The sequence below is a fragment of the Budorcas taxicolor genome, chromosome 19 (assembly GCF_023091745.1).
Source record: "Budorcas taxicolor isolate Tak-1 chromosome 19, Takin1.1, whole genome shotgun sequence".
Lineage (NCBI taxonomy): Eukaryota > Metazoa > Chordata > Mammalia > Artiodactyla > Bovidae > Budorcas > Budorcas taxicolor.
In genome coordinates this window covers 45,068,527-45,085,179 of record NC_068928.1, presented here as the reverse complement: position 1 = coordinate 45,085,179, position 16,653 = coordinate 45,068,527, and the positions used below count along the sequence as shown (strand labels likewise).

General features: G+C 52.5%; 2 protein-coding genes across 3 annotated transcripts in view; one reads left to right on the top strand and one right to left on the bottom strand.

The window, feature by feature from the left end:
- The window catches only part of NSF (N-ethylmaleimide sensitive factor, vesicle fusing ATPase), a 148,387-nt gene extending 146,803 nt beyond the window's left edge, over positions 1-1,584 (top strand). Inside the window, exon 21 of one of the 2 annotated variants that reach the window (XM_052657417.1) lies at positions 50-1,584. In XM_052657417.1, coding sequence (XP_052513377.1) covers positions 50-95 — 46 coding nt within the window. In that variant the 3' untranslated portion in view covers positions 96-1,584. The remainder of the gene's footprint in view (positions 1-49) is intronic. The other variant, XM_052657416.1, reaches the window with a different exon arrangement.
- Positions 1,585-10,896: 9,312 nt separating this feature from the next.
- The window catches only part of WNT3 (Wnt family member 3), a 47,792-nt gene continuing 42,035 nt past the window's right edge, over positions 10,897-16,653 (bottom strand). The window contains exons 2-4 of the mRNA XM_052658665.1: positions 16,026-16,267; positions 11,952-12,217; positions 10,897-11,376 (exon numbers count right to left, since the gene is read on the bottom strand). Of these exons, the coding sequence (XP_052514625.1) occupies positions 10,897-11,376; positions 11,952-12,217; positions 16,026-16,267 (988 nt within the window). The remainder of the gene's footprint in view (positions 11,377-11,951; positions 12,218-16,025; positions 16,268-16,653) is intronic.

Here is a 16,653-nt window from a genome sequence, read left to right as displayed (position 1 = left end):
GCAGACCCTTCATCTGTTTTTCGTTGTGTTTTGGTTATTTCTTTTTCAGTAGCCCCCTCAACTATGACCATGAACTATTTTCAAACGCAAAGTGACCAAGGAGAAGATGGCCTGGGATCGTCACTCGACCTCGAGATACTGAACACAGTGAAACGTCCCCTGCCTTCGACACGTGCTCACACTGCATGATGAGTGCAATGAAACTCCCTTCCTCGTGCTTACTGAGATACTCCCTCTTGTGGAAGGTGTAAATTCGCTTTAGAATGCTGTGCTCACCTCTCCGTGTAAGCTGATTCCTTCTTGCTCAATCTTAAACGTGGGAAACATACTGTACTTATGAACACTACACGTTCTAAGCTCCCTACCACCACCCGAAAACTCTCAATAAACATACTGATGTTGCAAAACAGCGGTTGGCCTAGTAGAAGGAAGACTTTCCACCTGTGAGCTAGGAGCCGTGACTAGAGGCACTGGGTTCAAAGGCATTCTCTCATAACTTCCCTGTGCTAACACTACAGGTCATTGGATATTTGGTTCAAGTTTCTCCCAGAAGGCTGGTTATCTTTGCCTGAAGAAACAGGGCTATGAGTTTCTAAGATGCTGTTCTCGATCATTTTCAGAGATGTTTCTAGGTTGCAATCAGGAGACCTTTCTTAATAGGAAGTCAGATTATTACCGTGTTGGCTGTGCCATCCCTTTAATGTAAGTGATGTGCTCAGTGGTAAGAGATATCGCTGGTCATTACTACTTGGTAGATGTTGTTAAGAACCTGTGAGAGATGTGTATGGTAAAAGCATACACCCCAAAACAGAAAGGTGTCAAGTAACTTACAACCCTCTCAGCACTCATTAGTGCCCAGGTCTCAGTGGGTCCACTTTTCTTTTGTCCTTAGCTTAATGACTTACTTAGAATGTATCCTTCCTTTATTTTAAATTATCTGTACTCCCTAGCATCTAAATAAAACACTATTTTCCAGAAAAAATAAACCACTTTCTAGCACTCTCCTCAGTCCTTTAACATCCATTCCAATGTACTGAAGATGTCTCCTTCCCCCTCTGCACGCTTCTTCCAAAAGGAAGGAGAACAGTAGTTTAAGCTGAGTTGGAAGAAATGTGATCAGGTCGTCATGTTCGGTGAGAGGACTTGGGGAACACACGCCCCTCCCCTGCTGCTGCTGCAGCTTCAGCTTCAAGGACAAGGAGCCACCTGAAGGTACTTAACGTGGGGCTTGGCACCAGGTGGACTTGGGTGTCACCACAGCGGTCCGTGGTGCAGCTCTCTCATCTGTCCCTGTGATAGAAGATAAATTATTTCCAGATCTTGCTCTCTGTATATTTTTGGTAGATTTATATGTTGCATCTGCTTCCTTTTGGGTTTTCATCTCTAGCTTATTGTGTGGCTTAAAAAAAGTGGATTGTATTGTAAAAATTCTGTGGTTCCTGGTAGCCAGTATCCTGGGTCCCCTTATCTGTTTTAGATCTTGCCTCTTTTTTCTCTCCCCGTTGAAAGCAGCATACATTGTATTAACTTATGTCTCTTGTTAAATAAGATTAATGTCTTTGTGTTTTGTCCAGAACTATATTGAAGAAATACAAATGTTATATTGTTTAATGCAAATGAAGGAATGCAATAAAGAGTACGTATACTTGAAAACATCCTGTAACAGACCAATATTTTGTACAAGACAACATGCATAACTGACCAGAGTATATGAAGAAAGGGCTCAGAAAAGCCCCTCCTTGTTTTAACTAGTATAAGGAGATGATTTTTATTTTAAAATCTCTGACTTTAATTATTTAGAAAATATAGTTAATTTGACAAATATAGTTCGGTAGTCAGTTTTATATAAAGTTGGCACACAAGAAGAATCTTTATACCCCCTTTACTTACTTCCTCTTATTAAAAAACTGAAGGACACCAAAGGCATAAGCGGGTTAGCAATAAACCAGAAAGGAAAATTGTTTCCCAAGTAGAATTAGTCCTTCCTGTGACACATAACAAACCAAAAGATGCGAACACCCTCGGTGAGATTTCTTCACATGGTTCCTTTTGGTATCCTTCATCCATGTGGCATGTTTCTGAGCTCTCACATCTTTTAGCCTAAACTCTGATGCTTAGACGTGGCTCAGGGTAGGACTAACGGCCACCCAGAAAACCAGCAAGACTTGTGGGGAGAGGTCAGCCTTACAGCTTCTCTGACTGCAGGGTCAGCCCCCTGGGAGCTGTCCACACCCTCCTGCGAGGAGGCTTCTGAGGATCTTCCTGGTCCCTGTGTAACCTTGGGATTAGAGGGCTTCAGCCTTTCCAGGGCTCTTCAGAGCTGATGCTAGGCAGAGCGAGTATGTAGCACAGCCCGGTGATGAAGCGAGGGAGACTCCGCTGGCCGCTGCCGTAATTTCTGCAGGTGAACTGTTAACAGGCTACTTTTTATCCGAAGATGTAATTGAAACCTCAAAAAAGGGGGTTATTTTTTCCTTCCTAAAGTTTTACAATTTTACTGAAACACTTTTTTATTTTTTTAGTATAACACAGAAAAACTGGATCATGGTAGTTAAACCTGAAATATGTTTTAAGGCTGCCTGTTCATATCCTAAGGCTTTCCCTTGTGGCTAAGCTGGTAAAGAATCCGCCTGCAATGTGGGAGACCTGGGTTCAGTCTCAGGGTTGGGAAGATCCCCTGGAGAAGGGAAAGGCTACCCACTCCAGTATTCTGGCCTAGAGAACTCCATGGACTATTGTAGTCCATGGGGTTGCAAAGAGTAGGACACAGCTGAACAGCTTTCACTTTCATATCCTAAAAATTACAGTGAACAGCCTAAGTTTCAGCAACAAGTCTTAAAGTAGATTCAAGTGTGTCTAATAATCAAATCCTGGTAAACAGACTTGTCGAAGCACTGAGTCAGCTATAAACAACCAACCCAGCCCAAACACAGAAGGTAAAGATTTCATTTTCCTTGCCTGACAACTTGATCCATCAGCCTCTTCAGAGAAGTGACTGGGAAAGGTGTGTACGAGAGTTCAGAAAAGCATGTAAATTTCAGAAGTTATTGCAAAATGACCCGAAGTTTCTCTTCAGCTTGGCAAGCGGTACCAAGACTGGAGCCAGGCCCATGGAGGGTGTGTGCTGTGTGCACACCATGGCATTAAGATGCAGGAGGTGGCGCCTGCGATCAGCAGGAATCCCAAGGAGTGGAGACAGTTTGCAAGGAGGACTTGGGTTTGACATTTTCCCAACATACACTCGTCACACAGCTGACTCTCTCATTCTATTTTCGGGAGTATAAGATAAATGCAGAGATAATGTTTTGCCTCCTAGCAAGTTCTCTGTTGAGCTAGGAGAAATGATGACACTGTAGCAACCATAATTTTGCTGAAATATCAACAACTTTACTGGCATGTGTGTGTGTGTGTCTGTGTGTGTGTGTGTGTAGATCAACCTCGCACATTTAGCGCGCTATCCTCGAACGCACCTAGAATAATGCCACCATCATCCTTCCCCACTCTCTGCTGCTTCCTCCTGCCTTTATTTGTATCTCATCCTTGAACTGTCTCATAGACTTCCCTTCTTCCTTCATAAACTAACACTGCTTTGAAAAATAATAATGCTAAACTCATTAGATTATCTTCTTTTTCTCTTTGGGACTTTTTTTTTTTTGGATCTTCCTTTTGTTTTTAGATGTTTAATAGTATTTATGCTTCTGGAGAAACCAATGTTCAAGCACTGCTATAAACTGTGTTCTCTTTAATCATAGAACATAATTAATCATAGGATTACAAATGGGCTTGGTGAGTGTGACTAGGGACCATTTGAACATTTAGCAATTTTATAGGTTAAAAAACAAGTACCCAAAGTACTGGGGTCAATGAGTATTATTAGCTTTATGTAAAAGTGAAACACCAAGACAAGCAGCCCCATGAGACAGGGAGATCTGTATCCTTTCCACGTCCCATTCATTCATTGCACAAATGAACCATTTTTGTGGGTTCAGCTTTTCAGGTACTAAATAAAGACACGTCATGGGCACAAGAAAATTCATGAACTTCTAGGAGCCGTCCCTCATCTGAGGTTAGAGCCCAGGCAGCCCACCTCCACCACGGAAGGCAGATTCTTCTGTTTTCCTGTTGTTTCTTCTGTGAAGTGAGATGAATTTACTCAATTCCTAATAAAGGTAAATAAAGGGAGAGAAAACCTTTTTGCTGTGCCAGATAAACTGAAGGTGACATTTTATGGGCAGGCCTGAAGACCAAAGGATTGTCTGTGGTCATAAAACTGAGTTACAGCATCTGGTTGTTGAAAAGGCGTTACCTGTAAGCTTCGGGTGAGTCCTTTTGAAGCCGCGGTCCAAGGAGAGCATGCCCTCCCTAGAGCATGCCCACTGGTGGGTCTGTTCTGCCCAAATAAGTCTAATCCTTCCAGTGACGCCCATTCTAGAGGCCAAGGCACACCATTTCTTCCTTCCCACCAAGCTACGCCTTACAAAGCTTGGAATGGAGCTAGCAGGGGAGAGCCGTTTCCACTCAAAGTTTAATTTTCTGGAGGGCAAATTCTATTTCCCCAATAAATAGAGTTGAAAACGGGTTTGAAAGGGATTAAGTTGGTGGCCAACCCCATGGTCCATTAGCCTTGAGCCATATCTCTTGAGTGTCTGTGACATTAATTTGTGCATTGGAAGTGCTGGAGTCTATGAGATGAATTATTGCCCAAGTCACTCAGGTATAAAAGTGGAAATTCTTTTAGAAGCTGACTTAGAACAAAGTAAGCCTGTGAGAAAGCCCTTGAGTGGATCAGACCTATTGTCGATGACATCTCAGGTGATCTTGCTGAGAAAACAGAGATGACCTTAAGTTGGGCCCCTCATTTCACAGTGAAAGTGGAGGCTCCCACATTTAGCACCTGATATTCTGGACCTCCTGAGCATGACTCTGGAAACTCCACACACTGTACAATGTATCCGTTTTCAGTTTGTTTACCTTCTCTTTAATGACTTAACAGAAAAAAACTGCATGATGAAATATATTTTCTCCAAATATATATATATTTATATAATATATAATCTTAGTTAACTCAAAGGTATATACATTGTATAATAAATAATATTTATAAAAAGAGACTTTTTGAATATAAAATCAAAAAGATCAACAACTTCTACAACTTTTTACAAAACTTTGGATACAGCAGGTTGGTAGGAAATTTCTGTTGGATACTATGACCTGACTACGGCGAGAATAATTACAGTGCACTCAATGTACTATTATTAAATAATTACTTGTCAGCTACTTGAATACGCCCCAGAAACATGACTTTATCACTTTTAATATAGAATACATAGATAGGAAAAGACTGTCGTGAAAATTGGTATCCATTCTGCCAAAAGAATTCTCACATAAAGCAAGCATTATCTGGTTGACATGATTTAAAACTTTTTCAGTCTTAAGAGATGAGATGGGGAGGGGCATTTCAGACTCTCTAGAGGGGGTGGCATGAGGATCTTGAGCAGGGCTCGATGCCAGCAGATTCGGGTGTGCAGGCACGGCTTCTAAATGATCGTCTTGGGCTAACCTGCCTGAGCACGTAGGAAGATGGCTTAACCCGGTATCTTAGGTCAGTGTTAGGCAGACCAGAGAGAGAAGGGGGAAAGGAAGGCGTCACTTTGTTCTAGCCTAGGCCCCTATTGCATCTCTTCTTTCTGATTCTCCTTAAGGCAGGGCCATTTGCTGCCACTGTGCTCACTTCCCCTAAGACCCTCCAGAGGACCCGCGTGCATCAAGGAGAACTCAGCTGTGAGATGCTCTACCCCAGGGAGCAAGTGACGGCGCCCCACTTTGAACACCTAATCCTGATCCTCAGAGACTGCATGGACTGATGCTATCGGCGCACAGGTGAGGCCTGAAGACCTGTGTGAAGGAACTCTGCGTTTCTGGTTCCTCACACAGACCAAAGGAAGAAAAGGATGTAGGACAATGTGTCCTCAGAGGAGAGCAAAGGAAGGAATCATTTGGATCCTCCCCATCGACTGGCCAGAGTCGGAACTTGAGGAACAGACGGCTGCTCTCCCTCTGACCCTCTGTCTCGTTTATACTCAGGTGACCTACAGTCCAGCTGTTCAACCTGGAGTTTGTATGGAGAATCTGCAGGTGAGCAGGGCTGGGAGGGGCAGCATGGCCCCTTTAAAGACACCACTTTCTTCAGGAAGCCATCTAAGCTGGAGAAGTCTTGCCCCCTACACATAACCTATTTACAACGTTCACTACAGAAAGGGGAAAAAAAAAGTACTGCGTTAATGGTGGAAACTGCAGAATGGTAGAAAAAGATTTTTGAGATCTGACTGCAGTTCACAAGAGCCTCTCGTGCAGAACAGGGTTACAGAGAAAAGGGGACTGAGAAGAACATACAGCTGCTCTTCAAACGCCCGGAACTCCCGGTTCTTCAAACTCGAAACCTGACTCTAACGATGGCCGTGGCCTCCCTACCACTTGATCCCAGCTAAACTTATGGCTTTTATCAGAATGTGAAAGTCTATCAGATTCGAATGGGAGCAGACAGAGCAAAAGAGACTGCGGGGCTTTGTCCTACTTCCTAACTCCCACCTCACAGGCATCTTGGAATGTCACCGGGAGAAGCCATCGGGAAACAGAATGTTGCCCACGTCGATGTCTTTACCACCAGGCAGAGCAGCTCACCTGAGCCCAGCCTGTTCTGTTGGAGTAGAAGTGGGTTTTTGTTTTCTTTTTCCATTTTTATTTTCTTTAACATGTGCAAAGATAAGCCTCGGGTCTGTCCCTATCAGACCCTGGAGAACTAAAAAAGAAAGCCCCTTCTTTAAAAACCACACACCGTCCAGAGTAGGGGGAGAAACTTGAGATGAGAGAGAGGGAGGGAGGCCCCCCAGGCAGCGGTGGGTTGGGTCCAGGTCATTTACCACACGTGCGTCTGGCAAGAGTCCTGATTCCATGCTGTCTGATGCTGAGGGCCGAGCCCAGCTCTGGGTCCTGCTTCCCGTAGGGCTTCGGTGAATCTGCCCAGCCACACACTTCACCCGTTCCCAGTGCCCTTTGGGAAGCAAAGAGGAAGAATTAGGAACGTGGTTGTTTTCCCAGAGGGACCACCCACAGGATGCAAAGCTCAGAGGCTGTTGGTTCCATGTCTCACTCAGCGTTTCTCTTGAACTGGGAGGTAATGGTGTGGGGGACTCGAGTGGCTGTCCCGCGCTCCTTACTCTCCCTGGGGTAAACCACTGAGGAAGGGCGTGTGAGCTACAGCAGGGCTTGAGCATCTACACGCTGGGATCCAAATCCTGCTTTCCCACCTTCTAGCCGGACAATAAAAAATGCTGAGCGCCGAAGAATTGATGCTTTCAAACTGCTTTTCGAAGACTTTTGAGAGTCCCTTGAACAGCAAAAAGATCAAACCAGTCAGTCCTAAAGGAAATCAACCCCGAATATTCATTGGAAGGACAGATGCTGAAGCTGAAACTCCAATACTTTGGCCACCTGATGCAAAGAGCCGACTCATCGGAAAAGACCCTGATGCTAGGAAAGATGAAAGGCAGGAGAAGGGGATGACGGAGGATGAAATGGTTATATGGCATCACTGACTCAATGGACATGAGTTTGAGCAAACTCCAGGAGATGGTGATGGACAGGGAAGCCTGGCGTGCTGCAGTCCATGGGCTCGCAGAGTCAGACACAACTGAACAACAACCACCTTCTAGCTGGGGCTGGGGCAACAGAAAGCCAGTCTAGGTAACTCGCCTGATAGAGGAACCTGCCTTGCATAGAGACTGGGAGAAACCCTGCAGATCTAGGGCCCAATTCCCAACTTTGTAGACTCTTGTCCACTGTTTCTGTATCAAGCTGTCCACGCAGAAGAAAGCCTATTGTATTATGAAAAATTCCTCCTCATGGGAGCACCAATGTGTACCTTCTCTTCATTTGTGTATGTATTTCAAGATGTGTGTGTTTGTGCTCAGATATGTATTTACATGTCACAAAAGATTTGAAGCCCAAAGGGCTCTGATGGGCGTTCCCCATCAACCCTGAACTCCTTGGTCAGTAGGAGACTTTTACAAGAGGAGAAACAGACTCAGTGAGATTCCAAAGACAAGTCCAAAGTCTTGAAACAACTCAGTGACAGAGCCAGGACTTGGGGTTTGCCAGGCCACCTGCCTCTTGTGCAGAGCCCTTTCTAGCTTGCTGCACTCACAGCATCAGGATAACAAAGGCACAAAACTGGTCCTCGTGAGGTGGGACATCAGTGGTTCTCCTGAGACACCAGACACAATCGACAAGCAGTGGAGAGGTTTTCTCCGCAAGCAAGGCCCTTATATAAGGGAAAGGCTTGAGCTGCTCCTCGAGCGTGTGGAGGGCATGCGTCCTGCTCGGGGACACCCTGCCCTCTTCCACCTGCGCCAGCCTGTCTCGGAAGTTCCCATCCTGCCTGCAGAGTGTCAGGTAGATGAAAGCACAGGCGGGTAATGGTCTCAGCCTGTGGCTCTGAAACAGCAGCAGGCCGTGGGGAAGCTGCTCCTGGAGGCCAGGCTTTGGGGTGTTCCCTCCTCCTTGGACCCTGTATCAGGGCTTTTCATGTGCACAGGGCTCTCATCCACACAAGCCTGCAAGGATCACGGTTCTTATCCCCCAGTTCACAGATGAGGAAACTGGGGCTCAGAGAGGCAAAACCACTTGCCCCAAATCACTCAACAAAAACTGTTCGTGAAAAGGGCACCACATGGGGAGACAAGATTCCACATGTCCCAGAGCAAGGGCTCCGTATATGAGAGGCCCAGGGGCCACCATCTACCACATCCATGTAGTATGTTCCATAGGGGGAAATGCCATTCCGTTTCAGAAACGGGGAGTGTTGGCTCTTAGGATCTGTATCAGATCACAGGTGGGGGATTTTTCTGGACACCGAGGGCCCACCCAGCACACCTCCTGCCCACTCAGCAGATGGCTTGGCTTCACTCAGCTGCCCTCAGAGGGGAAGGGAGGAGAGGAGCTGGAACGGAGCTGTGACATCCTGGAGCCACTGCCAGGGCCTGGGCTGCTGCCAGAGTGGCTTCTGCAGGACCCACAGACTGGGGCTTTCTGGAGGCAGGGCCCTGGGCCACAATGGGCAGGCTACACAAACAGCCTCCCTGTGCCCACTCCAGAGCTAGTGTCCTGAAGCCTGGTTCCCCCGTAGCCTTCTCATAATGGCCAGAGCTGTGTCCTGCTTGGCAGAGTAGATGTCAGGGCAAGGAGGCGCTGCAGCTTTCAGTCCTTCCTGACATGCAGAGTGAGCCTGAGAGTTCTCGCCTATGCCCTGATTTTTCTTCCAGAATTCTGAAAAGCAGTTAAATGTAACTGCCCAAGTGATGACACCGCTTCTCGCAGGATGACTGCCCTCGTGTCAGCGCTCTGACGGCATTTATCACTTTCTGTTATTACTGCATTCAGACCAGCATTCACATCTGCCAGCTTGCTCAACCCTCATAACATTCTTGCCAGGCTCCCATCATCACCACTACGTGCAACTGAGGGAGCTGGCTGCAGCTGGGAAGCGGTGGGGCTGGACCCACCTGGGCACTCTCTCCACTGCCCACACTGCTTTTATTCAGGCACCAAGAGAAGTGGCGCCTCCTGCTGTCTCTCTGGACTCCGTCCCTGCCAGAATGGAACCTGAGCTACACAGAGGGGCTCCCCAGATGGTTGAGTCAGTCATCCCTCAATCAGAGCTCTCCCCTGCTCGTGCAGTCCCTCCCTGTTGCAGAGAAGCCTGACCCCTGCCAACCACATTGCCCAGTGGGGTGCCCTTGCCAACATGGCCCCGGGCAGCGATGACCCAGGCAGCTGAGTCCTCCTCAGTGAACCAAGCACTGTTCCCAGTGCCCTTCACACTTCCTCACCGCAGCTCTGAGGAGGACGACAGAGGAAGGGACAGTCTTGCTGGGGTCACACAGTTGCCAAGTGGTGGCAGCCGGACTGTGCCTCAGATCCCTATGGACCAGGCCCTTTCTCAGGCCAGAGAAATAAGAGAGGGCACAGGGGCCTGAGAAACCCTCCAAGAACAGGACCACCACATGCCAACCTTGACCTTTTCTGGGGACCTATGGACCCCAGGGCTGGGCAACAGTGTCTCCCACGCAGGCCACCTCTGGGAAGCCTGGGAACATACTCTAGCTGTCTTTGATCCCTCGATTACTCACCACCATCACTCTGAACTTGACTCCTTCCTCCTCCCCATCACCGGCCATAAACGCCGTGAGAGTGCACCCCGCTCCACCCAAGCCTCAGATGTGCCGGGATACGGGCTTACACACCGCTTCCCCCCACCCACCTCCTGAGGGTGGTAGGAGTTATGCTTGTGCAAAATCCTGCCTTCTAAGTTCAAGGTGGATGCAAAATGACTCTGCCCCAGGGGTACAAGAGACTTTGGGGCCTCCTATTCCAAGTATTTTAACCCCCTCACTTTACAGTAAGGAACCTGAGGCCCAGAGGAGTGAAAAGAACAGGAAGTCAGGAGCCAAGTCAAGACCAGAAGTCAGGGGGCCCAGCTTCCAATCCCACAATACCCACAACTCTGGCTCCATGGATGCTCAATCATGACAGCTAGCGGCTGTGTGAACTGGCCTGGCTCATAATTTATTAACTTGTACATGCACTGAATCAACTGCTTGGAGCCTCATTTGCACAAGCTTGGTTATTATCTGTGCTTTGTGTAATCCACCAAGACACTGCCCAAGGACCATTCCCACTGAAGCCTGGGAAATCTTGCCTTCCTACTGTGGCCATGGAAACATACATCTCCTGGGTCACTCGGAAGTAGAACGGGGTCGTCAAGAAGACAGGCAAACACAGGGCCCTCACCAAGGCCCCGCCCCCCAGCCTCCCCACCCTGCCACCCTACCTGGCTCCCTACTTGCAGGTGTGCACGTCATAGATGCGGATACACTCCTGGCAGCTCACATAGCAACACCAGTGGAAGATGCAGTGACATTTCTCCTTCCGCTTCTCCGTCCTCGTGTTGTGGCCGCGGCCGCAGCAGAGCAGGTCACAGCCGTCGATGCCGTGGGAGGTGACATTGCAAGTCCGGTCCCTGGTACCGAAGGAGCCCGTCTCGGGGTTGGGCTCGCAAAAGTTGGGCGAGTTCTCATAGTAGACCAGGTCCCTCTCGGTGGGTGGCTTGAAGAGTGCGTACTTGGCGCGGAGGGTCTCCACCCAGCCACGGGACTCCCGATGCTTCTCCACCACCATCTCCGAGGCGCTGTCGTACTTGTCCTTGAGGAAGTCGCCAATGGCACGGAAGTCGGGCTGGGCCCACCAGCAGGTCTTGACCTCACAGCTGCCCGACAGCCCATGGCACTTGCACTTGAGGTGCATGTGGTCCAGGATGGTCTGGGAAGAGGAGCCGCAGCTGGTCCCCAGACGGACCCCACCAGCCCCTCCCACCCCCATCGCTGAAACCCCCTCTATTCCTCCCCTATGCCAGGATGAGAATGGACTGGGGACTGAGAGTCAGACCTAAGAATGGTGACCACGGCTTCCCTGCTTCCCTCCCCTTCACACCTCGGCATTGGCAGAAACCGCATTCATTTCTCAAAGCCCTGGGAAATAAGGATTGTGACCCCCGTTTAACAGATAGGGAAACGGAGGCTGGGAACTTAAGTGACTCGCCTTAAGTCAAGTAACCTAGGAAAGGATGGAGGCTGAATTCAAAGCCAGGCCCAGGGGTCTCACAGCTACACAGGCAGCTAAAATACCCAGGATGGGCTGTTTGGTACCCACTCCCTGGGGCTGCCACACTTGTGGGCTGACAACATCCTCAGGGCAGGAGTAAGCTGGGGGCTGGGGAACAGTCCAAGGAGAAAGGAGAGCAGGGAGCCCAGCATGCACATGGGCCACAGGGAGGGGCAAGGACAGGTCCCGGAAGGGATCTCGGGCAGGGCTGTGGGGGGGTGGCTGGGGCTCACCGTGCGGCCAGCCTCGTTGTTGTGCTTGTTCATGGCTGAGCGCGCGTCCGGCCTGTTCTCACGTGCATCTGCGAACTCTCGGGACACAAGCACCCCGAAGTCAGCATCCTCGCTGCAGCCGCCCCATTTCCAGCCCTCGCCAGGCGGCCCCTTGTGATGTGAGTCGCAGCCACAGATGGTGGAGGTGCCCTCCGCACAGGAGCGCGTGACTGCAAAGGCCACGCCGGCTGAGGCGATGGCGTGCACGAAGGCCGATTCTCGGGTGGCTGCAGGGAGGCCACGGGGAGGCATTGCTCAGACTGGGTCCTGAGACAAGCCACCCCCACCCCCGACCCCTGACTTCCCCAGCTACCAAAGGGGGCTCACCAGCCCCGATGGAAAGGAAGGAACCCAGATACCATTCCCTCTTTGGTTGGCCCAGCCCCTAGTGGGTATCCCCACTTTACAGATGAGCAAACTGAGGCCCAGAATCACTAACTGGCAGAGTGGAGCCTGTTAGAAACGGATGGGAAGACAGCTCTGGCAGGTTGCTGAAGAGATAAGGTGCCCTTGATCTGTCTGGGTCCCAGGTCCCCCTACCCTCTGCCTATCCAAAGTGGAGATCCAGCATAGGCCTGGGCCCTCCCATTCCTGAGAGCCTGAGGTCTGTGGGGAGTGAGGCCTGGGAACCAACAGCCTAAACCTGCCCAAGTCCCCTCGTTCCCTTCCTGGACACACCTGGGCAGATGCTTTCCTCCTTTTTTTTTTTTTTTGTCAGCGCCATATGGCATGTGGGATCCCAGTGTCCCTACCAGGGATGGAGCCCCTGCCCCGTGTGCTGCGAATATGAAGTCTGAACCACTGGACCACGAGGGAAGCCCTGACCCTTTCCTTTTCTGAGCCTCAGTTACCCTTTTTGTAAAATGGGTACAATTGTTCCTGACCAAGAAAACAGTGGTTGGCATCTCAGCCTCCCCCTTCCATTTCCTTTCCTCTACCCAGGACAAAGGCAAGGTTTTGGACTAAGAAGGTCAAGCGCCTCTCAGGAGGATGGAGGGACACAGGGCACATGCCCCGCCTCTGTCCCAGGATCCAGCAAAGGGAAAGAGAAGATTCTCAGGGTGCTGCCCCAACTTTGTTATAATGATAACCACCTTGAGTGGTGGGTATTCACCAGATTCTACCCTTCATGTGCTTTATCCCATTTAATCCTCTTACCCTATGAGGCAGAAAGCCTTCTTATAGGCCCATTTTGCAGATACAGACATTGACGACTAGGGAGGCAAAGGCCTGGAAGACCTGCTGTCCAACCATTTCTCCTTACTGGTGAGGAACCAGGGAACCGGGCGGCGACCTGCCCAAGGCCAGGCAGGCTGCCGAACACCGGGCTGCCGGCCTGCATGGTGTCTCCTTTCCTGGGCTGTGGCTCTGGTCTCGGCGGACCAGGGAGACCGGTAGCCCTCCCCCCGCCCCCCGTGGCCACTGCCGCCTCTGTAGAGGCCCCGGGGCCCTCGTGGACCACCGGCAAAGGAGGACGCACCCCCTTCGCGGGCAGGCTGGCGGGGAGTGAGAGCGGCCCGCCCGGGCACTGGACCCGCTCAGCCCCGGCCGACGGCGACAGGGCGGGCGAGGCCTGACGCGCGGCGCCCCGGCTCCGACCCCGGCCCGGGGCTGCCCACCGCTCAGCGCCCCGGAGGCCGGGGGCGCCGAGGGCGAGCGCCTCGCTTCCGGCCGGCCCGCGGCCTCTCGGGGCGGCGGCGGCGCCCGGGCCCCGGGCGGCGCTCGGTTCCCAGCCCCGGGGCCGCGGGGGCGGCGGGGGCGGGGCGGGGATTAGCCTGGGAGCGGCGCTGACAGCCCCGCTGTGCCGGTCCCCGTCCGGCGGGGCCCGCTGGGCCGCTCAATCCGCCTTTGTTCGCGCGGTGTCACACCGCATTACCCGCATAATGCGGCCGCCGGGTCCGGGCCGCCGGGCCGGCCGCCACCGCGTAGCAACGGGCGGCTCCCGCGGCCGGGCCGCGCCCCCAGCCCCGGCGCCGGCCCGCGAAATCCCCATTGAAGCGGCGCCCCCCGCCCCCGCGCCGCGCCGAATGGCCAGAGGGCGTGTGAATGGCGCGGCGGCCGCAGCGGGCGCGGGGCCCGGGCCGCGCGGTGGGGGGCGCCGCTCGGGCCCCTTTCAAGCCGCCTAAGCCCCTCCGGGCCGCCCGCCCCCGCCCCCGCCCCGCCCGGGGACCGCGATCCCCGGCCGCCCGCACCCCGCCTTCGCCGCCTCGCGCCTTCCGGCCGCCGACCCCGGCGCCCCCTGCCGCCGCTCCGGGCGCGCCGGCCCCGGGGAGTCGGTCCCCGGCGGCCGCGGAAGATGCGCGCGCCCCGGCACAGACCGCCTCCCTGCCACCCTGGGTCTCAAAGCCGGGGGCAGAGGTCTACCCTGGCAGCCCGCCCGGCGCGGGTAGCGGGTTCGCCAGAGGCGGGGCGGGAGCGTGGAGCCCATAGCGGGGTTCGAACCCGTTCACGCCGGGCTTCGGGCACTGGGGAGCGCGTGCGGGCGCGGGGTGGGGGGGGCCTCCTCCCGCAGACCGCTGAGTTCCCCTTCCTCTGACTTGGGAACCTGAGCTCCCCTCACGTTCCTTTCTCTGACATCCTACCCACGCCTCCCCATCACAAAACTGTCCTGCAATTTCGGGATGTGGGCAAGTCCTAGAACCTACAACGGGGATTTAAAACGTTATACACAGACTTGAAGGGATAATAAGCTCAGAGACCCGGTTTTCTCAGGTTTTCACATCCCGCGCGGAGAAGAGCAATCAGAAGGTGAGTCTTGCTTTGGGGAGCGCGTCTAGACGCCAGGCTGTTTTATTAAGCGCTACCTGGCCCGAGGTGGGGCCCCCGGAAGGCGGTGAGACTGACACGCCGGCAAGATCAAGTTTGAAATGCAAACCGCCGCCACTTGGCCCCAATTAGAGGCCAAACCTTTTATGTAAACAGGGAATAATTAGCTTTGGTAATAGAAGCGTAAACAGAATCATCATCCATTGATTCGCTAATTGCCCTTCTGTCCCGTGACAATAGCCTGTAGGTCGGACTTACAAGGCGCACCAGAGGCGCAGGTAAACGGGGACTGCACTCCCAAATGGGGGGTCGGCTTCCCTCACGCATTCCCTGCCATTCCCCCCACCAACCCTTCCCCAGGTCCAGCTGGTTCTCGGGTCCTTTTTCTTTCTAGCAGTAAATGCAGCTCTTCTAAACGGAGGGAAGGCCAGGTTCACCGGTTTGGGTGCCAAAGCCCTGGTGGTGGCTGAGAGGCTTCAAGTTGTTGCAGAAAAGAAATGATAGCTCCCGGGAGGGCAGCAAGGGTCACTGCATTCCTAGACACTGCAATCCCTCGAAGAGCTGCCCATCTTCAGCCCAGAACTTATCAGCCCCAAAGTCTCCTTCTTGGGACCAGTCGCCCACCTTATCCCTTTCTCCCAGTGCCTTCATGTTCAAAGTTATGTGAATCCCATTCATTTGAGACACAACCTGTGAATCTCCATGATGGCTGGAAAGTTACCCAGAGGCCAGCAGGTTTTTGAGTCCCACCATAGTCCTCAGGCACAGCCAGCCTGCTGGGGGCACAGTGACCGGCAGAAACTACTCACAGGATGTCATGCCATACCACCAGCACCAGGCAGCCTCCCCGGCTCCAGAATTTTCTATGTGGGAGAGAGCTCAGGCTGGCGGTGCTTTCATCTCACCCTAAAGCTAGATTTGCATAGCACTTAACACAGCACTCAGAAAATGTCACAGAAGTCCACATCAAAGCCTGGGGCCATCCGCTGTGCCAGCCAGGAGGGAAGAACCCCCACAGCCTCCTAGCCTACCCTAGGATCTCAGGATCTCTAGGCTGCTCAGCACCCCCAGAAGCACCTGAGAAGGTGTGGCAGCCACAGTGACAGCCTGGGTCAGGCCAGGGACCTGGCCCACTTTGTGTGGAGGTGACCAGCTTTTCTGTCCTCCCCTGGGGACCCTGGGTTCAGAGCTGAGGCACCCTGATGTGGAAGAACGCCTGTATCCTGAACCACACACACCCCAACCTCCTATCCTGCCCAGAGACAGTACCTTTGTCGAGGACGGGCCCGAAGATGGCCAGGCTGTCGTCGATGGTGGTGCAGTTCCAGCGGCGGCCCCGAAACTGGTGCTGGCACTCCTGGATGCCCAGCTTCACGCCCTCTGCCACGCTGGGCATGATTTCGATGTAATTGCGGCAGAAGCGCAGCTGCTTGGGGACCAGGCCTGGGATGGAGCCGCAGAGTAGGGGCTGTGAGCCCAGGGATGTGTACTGCTGGCCCAGTGCCAGGGACCTGCAGGCAGACAGAGGGTATGGCACTGTAGGCACCAAGCACATGGTCCCTCGTGGGCATCGTTTCCTCTTGTGAGCACTCAGGGGAGGTGGAGCCGCTGAAGGCCTGTGAGCCTGAACCCCTAGTCCTGAGAAACGTGGTGTCTGAATGTGCTGCCTTTGGGACTTTCCTGGTGGGTCAGTGGTTAAGAATCTGCCTTCCAGTGCAGGGCACGTGGGTTCAATCCCTGGTCAGGGAACTAAGATCCCACACGTCGAGGAGCAACTAAGCCCACTCACTGCAACTACTGAGCCCACGTGCCTCAACTAGAGAACCCACATGCGGCAAACTACACAGTCCACACACACTGGAGCCCGTGCGCCACAACCAAGACCCAGCACAGCCAA